The following is a 12,707-nucleotide window of genomic DNA, read 5'->3' as shown; positions in this document are numbered from 1 at the left end:
AATGTTTTCCGATAAAGGCAGGGCTCACAGTGAGAAATATTTATCCCATCTTAATGGTGATACTTTGGCCAACAAAATAATATTACTAATGGAACTTTCACATTGTATTTCCAGAGTGATGCAATGTTCAACTTTGACACTGAACTACAGCTTTTTAATAGTGGAGAAATATGTTTGAAATCTGAAGCTGAAACCTCAGTAGATACTGGTTTCATGATTCCAGTCCTCAGAAACTGTCATAAACTGTACTTCTTGTATTAAGTACTCTTTAATCTAGTTTATATAGATACAAGTAAAAAGGTAGATGAAATATAAGTAGGCTTGATGAGTATAATTACATAGAATACAAAATACTAAAAAAACAATTTTGTAATAGTCTTATCTTGACAGCTGTTTCGGATGAACTATGGCTTATGCTATAGCCATGCCTGTTACATAAAGATCCACAATGTCACAGGTGTATGGAGCAACATAAGTTCTTATAGCTTTGTGAAACATAGCCATGTGTCCTCATCAGAAGGTATTGGCTAAAAGCCATATATGTATAATGATTAAAGAACTAGAATAAAACAAGATAGATTTATTTAATAATCCATATCCTTACAATTATTTCCATGATGCTGGAAGAATCACTTCATCATCAGAAGAATATCAAGTGAGTGCCTCAAAGAATAGAACAAAGAATAAAATTGTAGACATGTTGTCTGTATCAGTGAGTCAGCAAAACAGGAATTATCAGCCAAAGAGCTGTATACTCATTGACAAGTGAGCAATTAATTAAATAAGACACTGTCAAAGACAGAAGTTTGTGATTATTTAAATGCATGACAAAATGCTTGGAGCAACATGCACCTAATTGACAAATAGAGGACTACTAACAAAACAAACATATGTGATCATATGCATATAAATATAGCAGTACAGACACATTTTTGTCCACATATAAAGAACCAATAATAATAATAATAATTTCTACTATAGGCACAATAAGCACAAGACCTGAAATTTGTGAGGAGGAGGTTAGTTAATTACACTGACCTCAATACTCAACTGACAGTTAATTTAATGACCCTGAAAGGATGAAAGTTAAAAATCAACCTAGGCAGAATTTGAACTCAGAACATAAAGAGCCAAAAGAAATGCTGCAAAGTATTTTGTCCAACACACTAACAATTCTGCCAGTCTGCTGCCTTAAAACAATCTTACATATAATAAACAATGTACTTTATTTCTATTATTAGACTAAAAAACAAGTTACCTGAGTTCAAGATCTGATATGGGAGGACCTTTGTTAGCAACTTCTTGTGATAGCATTTCAAGTTCTTGTGAGATGAGGTCTGAGGACAAAGTGATTGGATCAGCACTAACATCTTGCTCAGCCAACCAAGAACTGTTGTCTGACAGTACTTCAGTTGTTGCAATGCTGCTATCTTCATCTGTGGATATACATTACAAACATTCGCTAGACAGAAGTTTATAATATATTTAAGAGAAGTTAATACAAGGAAAGTGGTGATTACAATAGCATGAGTGAAGACTCAGATATACTCCTTTCTCTCTCAAATCTTTATCTCTCACATTTCTCTCTCTCTCTCTCTCTCTCTCTCTCTCTCTCTCTCTCTCTCTCTCACTCTCTCTCTCTCACACACACACATTCTTTTTCTCTAATTCTTACCATTTTTTTCTACTTTACAACCTGTATATTGATCAATGCATTCTGGTGAACCTCAGGGTTTGGTTACGTTCTCCACATATATTAAATGCCACACATTCCCATGTGTACCACACTGCACACCTTATTAGATACTTCATCACAGACTTCTGACAACATAGTCTCTTCTGATGGCACCAAGACCCAATCACTATACATTCCAAGATTCCAGTCTTGCCTTATTTCCAACTTACGCATTAAGATCACATGAATAAAATCTTTAAATTCATTATTAATGCAGGACTTTGCAATGATCGATAAACTCTCATTGTGGTCATACTCCACATATATCTTATTGCCAAAACTAAACTTCCTCTTCGGCATCAGAAAATACTTTAGCTCAAATATGTTGCTGACCCTCAACAAATTTCAGGGCTTCCTCCATCTGGGAAATGCTCCCATACCTGGAACATTGCTACTACACACATACACCTCCTGAATTGCATCATAAAGAAAGCTGATAGACAAAGGTTTACCAATACATTACAACCAATGCCTGTTTGACGACTCTTCTATTCTTATTATTCCATTGATTTCTACTCCACAAATACCAAGTAATGTCTTACCTTTCACCATGTACCCAATTTATATCCTATTACCTCTGCAGCTGTCTTACACATTCAATGCTACATTAAATACTTTGCAATCCTTCTTTCCCGCATTTGTATTCTACTAACTACAATTTCCAAGATCAACAGAAGTTCAGACTCAACATTGATCTCACCATTTCTTTTTCTCCAAAAGACCCACTTTAATTAAAATTGTCACATCAAAGTGTGTTTCTTGAAACTTGTTTGAGTAACAGACCAGGTAGTAACAATAAACTGCATTAAATCTGTCAGTGTCAGCCTTGGTTACATTATTTTTCCATTTATTAGAAAAAAACTTGGATTCAACTTGATTGGGGAAAAAATAAAAGACAGTTTTAACATTTTGTTATCTTTTAAAGAAAAGAAGTGTCAACTGTCACAACTAGCCATACGTAAATTGAAGCTATAAAAATCAGAAATGTCTTACTTGAAGACACAACGAAATGCCTGCAAACAGAATGTAGGAAGAGTCCATATTTTGAGGAAAGGTAGACCAAAGCCACATTGAAACAGAAACTTGACTTCTGTTGATTTGTGATATTTACTTCTACTTAAATTGACAGTAGAAAATGCAGTAGTATACCCTGATTTTGGGTATGGCATAGTGTTAGTAGATAGATTTAAAAACCAGGATTTTTGTGTCATGAGTTCAATATATTTTCATTGCCTTATTCATTTTTCACCATAGGAACAGAACAAGTCATTTTGGCAACTAAGAAAAAGAAACTTACAATTTTAAATTAGTAAAAAAAAATTACATTTATGTATTATTTTTCTTAAGATGGAAATCGGCAGTATTAAAATTTAATAACTTTCACTTCATGGTGCCAGCTATTTATAAATATTGTGACAGAATTCTCACTGTGGAGACAGTTAATCTAAAATAGTATAAGAAACCTTTTAAGAAATAAACTGTCTTTGAATATTCAGTTTAGTTCTGAAATGTCACCTTGGTTGGGATGAATAATGGTAAATTTTGATACTTACTTTTGTTTGTTTGTGGCTTTAGGAAAACTTCTGCAGATGCATAAGCAGAACTGATTGAATCAACAGTAAGTGGCTGTGAGGTTTCCAGATTCAACAGCTCAGAATTACATTTTGTGGCAGCAGCTGGAGACTCAGAATCCAGACCATTCATAAGATCCATGTAGGCAGGTGAACCAGATGATGGAGTCAAGTTGCAGTTTGATGCTATTTTGTGAGAGAAAGAGAAACACATTTGGTATTTAATCTATATTAATTTCTTTTAACCCCCAAAAGTAACAAAAAATGGTGTCAACTTCTGCAAAAGAATCTCAAAATAAAATAAGTAAAATATTCTTGAATCTTGCATAAAATTTCTCTTGGTGTTCAGAATTTATTTTCATTTTCACATATTCTTAAAGTCCAGAACAACCAAATGTATTTTGTGCTTTTTCTCTAAAAGTCTAGTGCATTTTGTTAAAAACATTTAAGTTCGTTTTAGCAATTTTTTTAATGAATGTTTCCATATTGTATTTAAAGCCACACAAAAACTATCTTATAAAGTACATAATTTGAATTTTCATAACACATTATCAAAGCACAACATTAGAATTCATGTTGAATTCTTCTGACTTATCTTATTGCATATGTTTACTAACTGTTAGTTAAACCTACTGCTGTCTCTAATCATAATTTACTGTAACAGTGAATATCATAGGAACAAGCTGGGCAATGGAGCAAAAACTATATGGCCAAACTGTTTGTAAACTATATCAATCTCAGACATAGTAGGGTTTATCAGCCTGCATTTAAGGTTTGATGTGAAGTTGGCTTATGGTCCTTAATAGTGATAAAAGCATTACGTTAACTAGTGTACAAGGACAGACCTGCTAACTTATGATAACCAGTGAAGTTAAAGATTTAACCATAAAGTTAGACATAGGAGGTAATAGAAGAGAACCATACATATAAATCCACACAAAGAATTATACAAACATACAGGAAATCATACACGCACATGTATACAGACACTAACATATACAGATATATGCATGTGTTCCATAAACAATACACACACACATACACACACGTGCAGGGGAAAATTAGAAAACACATTCCTGAAAAAAGAAATGCAGAAAATAATTTACTATGAATAATTAATTTGTTTTCTTTACAAAACTGTTTTACTTTTATCTATTTTCAGCTATTCAGATCTCTTGATTTATTAAGTGCAGATTTGCTTCCACAAAGTAAACATGATATATTTTTTTGTTCATAAATTATTTGTTTCAAAGAATAACTGAATTTTCACAACTAGTAAAAGCATTGAAACCTTTCTTCAAAAACTGTATTGTGACTTATTAATGCTCAAACTGAAAATATGTCTTATAACCCAGAAGAGATTATTGTTTAGCTACACGTCAACCTTGATCCAGTAGACCTACTATAAAAAGTATTCTACTCATAGCCAGCATGTCTTGCTTTCAGACATAGTATATCTAGAACTACACTATCCAGTATGTCCTTCATTTTTTTTAAAGATGATAGAGTGTAATTTGAGGATAATTTGGATGTGATGTTTAGCAGACTGAGGTTTCTTCAAGGGTTGAGGATTACTATCATCAGATACAAGATAACTCTCCACTTGGGCAGAATGATAGTCTAAATCACAGGTAACATTCCCTAATGATCTGGAATCTATTCCTAGTAAGTATACTGGATAATGTAGAATTAAATGTCTTGCTGAATTATACACTTCATAAATTTGATCTGTATTTGAACATGAAAGTTAACTACCATAGCTACTTCAGTTTAATTATTCTGTTTCAGTAAATGTAGAAACAACTCTCACTTCACTTTCGTTTCTAATGAGAAAGACATGAACATCACAGTATAATTACCCAATCAACTATAAACATACCTTATGTCTATGTAAGAAATGAATATTAACAACTGTGACAGTCTTTATTTGTTCAAATCTTTAAAAATCTCCAATACTTTCAACATGCAGCAATTACTTAAAGTTCTAAAGTCGTTAAGGATGTCGCTAACACAAATTCCTAAACAATCAATTATTTTACAGTGTGATGATGCTAGGTATCTTTCATGTCCAACAACATCAGTTTTCACACTTGTAGCCGATAACTCAATACATGACCTTCATTATTATCCAGTTCTTTCTGTTCTTTGTCACTAATAGAACTCTTGTTTCAGATTAACATTACTTGTATATTTAAATAAACATATCCTGCAGAAGTCAAAATTATAATTAAACATGCACAGTATTTAATACAACAGAGTAGAATGAAGAAATACTAACCAGCCAGTGTTCTCTTCAGATGTTGATAATGACAGCTAGGGGGAATTGGAAATGGCCAATGGAACTGAAGATGAACTTCTCTCACAGCCATTACAAAATCCTCAACTTTGGCAGCACTTAATCTGAGAGAAGTAAAGAAAAAAAAGAAACAAAAACCCAAAATTATATACACAGTCCTAATATATAGATACAGCTGACAAAAGAAATATACAAAAAAAAAACACACATACTGGCAAGCGAATAATGATTGATTCTTGCATAATAATATGATGGAACTCAATAATATGATGGAACTCAATAATATGATGGAACATTTCTAGTTAACTCTTATATTTTTAAAGCAATATATTTCCACCAATCATTTCTTCATCACATTTGTACTTGACATTAACATTCCTTCCCTCCCTCACCATCATCATCGTTTAACGTCTGTTTTCCATGCTAGCATGGGTTGGATGGTTTGACTGGGGTCTGGGAAGTCAGAAGACTGCACCAGGCTCCAATCTGATCTGGCAGTGTTTCTACAGCTGAATGCCTTTCCTAACGCCAACCACTCCGTGAGTGTAGCGGGTGCTTTTTACGTGCCACCAGCACAGGGGCCAGAGGTGGTTGGCAACAGCCACAAGCAGTTGGTGCTTTTTACATGCCACTGGCATGGAAGCCAGTCAAGACAGCGCTGGCATCAGCCACGTTTGGATGGTGCTTTTTACGTTCCACTGGCACAGGGATCACAACTACATTTTCCATTTGATTTTCATTTTGATGTTGATGTACTTGACTCAATAGGTCTCCTCAAGCAGAGCATGTCGCCCTATGATCCAAGGTACTTTTGAATGGACTGGGGCTGGTTATGCGAAACTGGTGTAGGATACAGCCGTGAACTCACTTTATTTCCCAAGTCTTCGCAGTCACAGCATATCTCCAGAGGTCTCGGTCTTTCGGCATTGCCTCTGTGAGGCCCAACATTCAAAGGTCATGCTTCACTACCTCATCCCGGGTCTTCCTGGGTCTACCTCCACCCCGGATTCCTTCAACTGTTTGGGAGTGGCACTTCTTCACACACTCTTCATCCACCTGTAGTACATGACCATACCAGTGCAAACAACTCTCTTGCATGCCACATCTGATCCTTCTTATGTCCAAAATTTTATCTCAGGGCGCTTACACTCTGTTGTGTGTGCACACTGACAGTACACATCCAGCGGATCATGCTAGCTTAATATTTAAAGGAATAATAAAGTAAACCAAATATAATATTTATAATAAATGGGTGAACTGATTCTACCAAGTTTAATATTTATGTAAATGTATACTTCATCTGTCTGAAGTGCTGGTAATCCTGATATACAATATGTATTCTGAGATCGATAGGGACCAATGAAGAGATTATAGTCAAGATACTTAACCAAACATTGAAACATGTTTCTTAAATGATGTAAATATGATGGGACTGAGATATCTAATAGAGACGGAACAGTTCCAGCAAATGTGACTGTGGCAAAGGCAAAATGTGATAGAGGTAGGTAAACTACAGCTAATGTGACTGTAGTGAGGACCAAAATGTAAACAGAGACAGAACAGTAGATGACACTTATACGACTAAAACAGTAATCATTACATGAATAACAGACCAGCTGGAGCTACATTCCAGTCTAGAAATGGTAACAATGTTCTCACTGTCTATAATGTCATTAAGAAAGAAAAGAAAGAAAGAAAGAAAGAAATTCAAATATTCAGCAATTTTGATCAAATCTGATATCAGGTTATGTTTTTAATTCTTTGTTTCAGAAGAAACCTGTTGATGATAATGGATCAGATACTGAAGCAGCTTATCTGTATATTTGCAGATAGTCAAGGTGAAAGCCTCCACTGCTGACCCCCCCCCCCTCCACACACACACACACCCCACCCAATTACCCCTGCATCTCTTCTCTTTATCATTCCAAACTTCTCGCCTCCCCAAAACTCCTGCACTAATTATTTTGCTAATTTTGTGCACCATGGGATGCAGAGACAAACATTTTCCATGGAATCTTTCTTATGGGGAAAAAATTTGTAAATAATATGTTTATGATTCCCGAAACAGTTTTTAAATTATAGATATTTATCATCTCCTATTATCAGATTCTTTCTATAATACAGATAAAAAAAACAAAAATTAAACTCGATTTTATGGATAGAAAATACCTACAGCAAGTCTGATCAGTCAAAGAATGATATAAATATTTTTCAGACACAACACAGCTAAGGCAATTGCTAGTCCATAGATATCAACACATTTATCTTCCTAGATTTTCTTGCAGCCACAGAAAATATCCAGTAAATGGCTTTATCCAATCAATTGTACTGTATCCAGCTTACATTCACCCATACATACACAAATACACACTCTCCCCTTTCTCTCTCACTTACACACACACACATATACATACAAAGCAACAAAACCTGACACATTTAACCACCACCTTCAGCTTTACACATTGGTCTTATCACATTTGCAACACAATAATTGTTAAATTAATAACGTTATCTCCCAGCAGATAATCTTGTTCACATCACTTGGAATCACTTCACCATTACTTGACGTGATCAAATTGGGATTTATGGAAATTCATCAGAAAATCAAAACAAAAATGATGATGATGATGACGACAACGACGACGATGGAGACGATACATTTTCATTTAACAAGGTGGTATATTTGACAGTCTAGAGAGAGAAGAAAAAATGATCTGGAAGTTCTGTGGCTAATTTAAAAGCAGTCATTATGGTCAGGTCTTGCAACCAATGAGGTATGCACGCTAAGACAGGGAAAAAAAAAGAAATGTGTGCTCAAGGAGAAGAAAAAGAAAGAAGAAAAAATTAAAAACTATTCAATAAAGAAAATCAACCTGATTATTATTATTATTGTTGTTGTTGTTGTTAATAGAAAAATATAAACAATTTTCGCAATGATTCATGGATTAAGTTTTACAGCTTTGTAACTTGTGTACAACTTTGTAACATAGATTAAACAGATTTGTGTGTATGTGTAGACATAGAGTAAAGGAGTAAGAGAGAGAGGAAAAGAGTAGGAGAGAGAGAGAGGGGGAGGCAGAGAAACAGAAGGAGAACAAGGAGAACAAATGTAACTATCTCTCTCACTATACAAGAGTGTTTGGCGGGGTGTGGGGGTTTATGGTGAATCCTCTGTCAGATTTTGATAATGAGAATTCAGTTGTTCAATCAACAGAATGTCCAACTCATTAAATTAATGCGTAAGTGGCTGAGTATTCCACAGACATGTACCCACACCTACGCTCCATCTAAAAGGCTTCCATACTGTTGCTCTCAACCCACTTTCACTTATGAGGCTTGGATCAACTCAAGGCTATAGTGAGGACACTTACTCAGGATGCTACAAAGTCAGTTCAGATTTCATCTCTTCTGCTCAGGGACTGTAGTTCAAAGATTAGCATTAACAATTCCTCCAATAAATGCAACACACATTTTTCTTTCTCTTGATTGTCATAGGCATGGCTGTGGGCTTAAGGCATTTGTTTCCTAACCATATGGTCTTGGGTTCAGTCCCACAGTGTGGCATCTTGGGCAAGTGCCTTCTACTATGGCCTTGGGCCAGCTAAAACCTTGTTAATGGATTTGAAAGGAAACTGGAAGAAGTCTGTCATGTGTGTATGTGTGTGTGTGTTTCTGTGTACCTTTGTCTTAACATCATGTGATGACTGTAAACAAACATAACCATCGTATAGACAATGTTGTTCATTTATAGTCTTCCATAAAAAAAAAAAAATGAAACATATTTCCATAGAGAAATATTATTACCTTATCAGGAGATAAGTAAGGATTGGTCAAGAAGGGCATCTGGTTGTAGGAAATCTGCCTGAGCAAATTCAATTTGACCAATGCAAGCATGAAAAGGTGGACATCAGATGATCATGATGTACTGGAGTGCAGCATCATCCCCCCCCTCCCCTCTAGCTCTCCACCAATACCAATACCACTGAAGCTCATTTCCTAACCTAAACTAATGAAAACCAAGAACAAATAACAGTTCCTATATTATCTAGTAGTGGAATGCTAGATCTAGAATTAATTAGTAATTCTTCTATTCTAGAAGTGACATAGAGAAATTGTTGCTTGTTGGAGTTCGGAATACAATTTCTGCCGAGGTGATTAGATTGGAAAGCAACAAATCCTTGAAAATAAATGAATAAAGTTTAAAATATTTGTAAGAAGAATAGCCTAGGAGCCTGATATGTAATTTATATTCACACAAAGAAACACAGAAAAGGTTTAGAAAATTTTAAATTAAACAAATGGATATATACTTAAATTTTTCACTTTGCACACCTGCACAAATGGATATGCATGTGTGTGTGTGTGTGTGTGTGTGTATACACAAACATACTTGCACATAAGGTATATATAATTGGCAAAATACAATCTTGCATACATACACAGACATATAGATATATGCATAAAAATATACACATACAGGCACATACACACACACATATATATAAATATTTATTTGTTCATTTTTCTACTTTTTGAAGCTTGCATGGATTGAATGGAGACAAGTACATGTGTGCGTGTGTATCTATAGATATATATGAATGTGTTTATATGAAAATAAGTGTGTATACATGCACACACAAACAAACACACACATTGGGCCAACCAAAACCTTGTGAGTGCACTTGGTAAATGAAAACTGAAAGAAGCCTCTCTCTCTCTCTCTCTCTGCCTGTGTTTGCATCTCCTTGTTTTGATATCATGTGATAATTGTAAATGAGTGTTACTGTCATTTATTCCTAACATTCTGCAAGCATTTTGCCTGGAAGAATTGGCAGCAATAAACCACCTGACCCATGCAAGCATGGAAAAGCGAATGTTAAAATGATGATGATGATGATATATGTATGTTTACACACACAAACATACATACATCATAATCATGTAAGATCCATCTCTAATGCTGACATCAACTGGATAATTTGACGGGATCCGACAGTCTGACATGTCAAAGGACTGCGTCGTGTTTTACTGTCTAGTTTGGCATGGTTTCTATGGCAGGATACCCTTTCTAGTGCGAACCACATTACAGCATGTGTTAGGTGCTTTGTTTTTGACCTGCCACCAGTAAAATTGCCATGCAGCTTGCTAGAGTACAAACTCCAAGAGAGGTGGCTATATTCTAATGAGACAATGGGTTACAGTATGAGAGGAGGGGCCAGAATATTCTTGCTGTAGAGGGGCTACATGGCTGTTCACATTTTAGAAGAAGTGGGGGTGATTATGATGAAACAGAAAAGAGGTAATACAGGTGTTGAGGTGTCTGCACAGACCCTCAAGGTACAAGACAAGAAGCGAATGGGGGTGGGGCTAAAGAACTGGGAGTGTTTGTGAGTAGAGATAGTGATAGGGAATGAGTGACAAGGTGAATATAATGAATGAAGAACAAGTGTTGAGTGGATGGTAAGTAGGGAGTGAGTGAGTGTGTGTGTGTGAGGGGGGGTTCATGTAAGATGTGGATGTAGAGGGCAGTATTAAGGGTGAAGAATAGATTTCAAGTGAAATGGTTTTAGGTAGTGAGAAAGACAAGTTATATAAAGTGAAAGCTGCAGTTAGAGAGATGAAAGAATGGTGTGGATGTCTTGAGGAGGAAATTAGGCATACACACACACACACACACACACAGAGTACTTTCAGAACAACACAACAAAATTTTAATATGAAATTGTGAGTTACGACTTCATATGTGTGTTGAGTTGGATTGGTCTTCCTGATAACTTCATATCACAAGTCACTTCATTTTCAAGTAATTTCCATGAAATTCAAGGTCCCAAGATCACCCTTCAACACTTCATCTCATACCTTTTTGGGTCTCCTTCCACTAGCTCTACCTACATTTAATGACCAGAACTTCTTTATACAGCTGTCTTCATCAGTGCACATCACATATCCATCCCGGTACAACTTTCCTTTCCTGCACACTGCATCTGATTTTTCTTATACCCAGACTTTTCTCAGCACAGTCTTACTATGTTGTTCATGTTCATCTACATGACACATTCCACAAGTGTTCTGCACTGAAGGTCAGCTTCATTTTATCACTTTTAACAGCCAACAGTTTTGCAATCATCATCGTCTAACGTCCACCTTCCATGCTAGCATGGGTTGGACGATTTGACTGAGGACTGGTGATAATTGTAAATGAGTGTTACTGTCATTTATTCCTAACATTCTGCAAGCATTTTGCCTGGAAGAATTGGCAGCAATAAACCATCTGACCCATGCACCAGGCTCCAATCTGATCTGGCAGAGTTTCTACAGCTGGATGCCCTTCCTAATGTCAACCACTCCAAGAGTGTAGTGGGTGCTTTTACGTGCCACCAGCACGAGGGCCAGTCACACGGTATTGGCAACGGCCACGCTCAAAAAGGTGTTTTTTTACGTGCCACCTGCATGGGAGCCAGTCCAGCGGCACTGGCAACTACCTTGCTTGAATGATTTTCTAATGTGCCACCAGCACAAGTGCTAGAAGGCAACACTGGTAACGATTACACTCAAATGGTGCTATCTACAGGCCACTAGCACAGAAGCCAGACAGCTGCTCTGGCAATGAACACGCTCGGACATTGCAATGTTTTTAAGAATTCCTTTCCTACCATTCTCATTAGTTCAACATATTGTGTATGAAACATGAAACATCTTTGTATAAAATTCCATTTTATGATTTTTTTTTTTTCACTTTCAGTGTTTAGTGTCTATGTTTCACAAAAATAAAGTGCAGACAAAATTAGTGTTGCTTTTAAAACAGAATCTTGTTGCTTATCTGTATATTTTTCCCAAATAGCATATAATTTTTCTAAAGTCACTGTAACTGCCGCAATTTGGCATTTACTTCATTGATCTCACATCTTTCATTATTGTTCTTCCCAAAGGAATAAATTCATATCATTTGAATGTTTTCATGATTAATTCTGTTAGATTGACTTCTTCCCCTTTTTTTTGTAAACATTATTTGGATTTTTTCCTTTTCAGCAATTATTCCCTTCTATATCTTCTTACAGTTGTATCAAGATATATTAGATTTCCAAGTTCTCCTTATTTTGCCCTT

The 12,707-nt window shown here is 35.7% G+C and overlaps 1 protein-coding gene across 2 annotated transcripts in view; it reads right to left on the bottom strand.

Annotated features, from left to right (window-relative positions):
* The window catches only part of LOC106874539 (guanine nucleotide exchange factor subunit RIC1), a 247,478-nt gene that overhangs the window by 10,422 nt on the left and 224,349 nt on the right, over positions 1-12,707 (bottom strand). For both annotated transcript variants that reach the window (XM_014922306.3, XM_014922307.3), the window contains exons 28-30: positions 5,585-5,706; positions 3,289-3,492; positions 1,259-1,436 (exon numbers count right to left, since the gene is read on the bottom strand). In XM_014922306.3, the coding sequence (XP_014777792.1) occupies positions 1,259-1,436; positions 3,289-3,492; positions 5,585-5,706 (504 nt within the window). The remainder of the gene's footprint in view (positions 1-1,258; positions 1,437-3,288; positions 3,493-5,584; positions 5,707-12,707) is intronic.

Source organism: Octopus bimaculoides, chromosome 10 (assembly GCF_046866305.1).
Source record: "Octopus bimaculoides isolate indiv1 chromosome 10, ASM4686630v1, whole genome shotgun sequence".
Lineage (NCBI taxonomy): Eukaryota > Metazoa > Mollusca > Cephalopoda > Octopoda > Octopodidae > Octopus > Octopus bimaculoides.
Note: the sequence above shows the minus strand (reverse complement) of the source record. Positions and strands in the feature narration are given on the sequence as shown.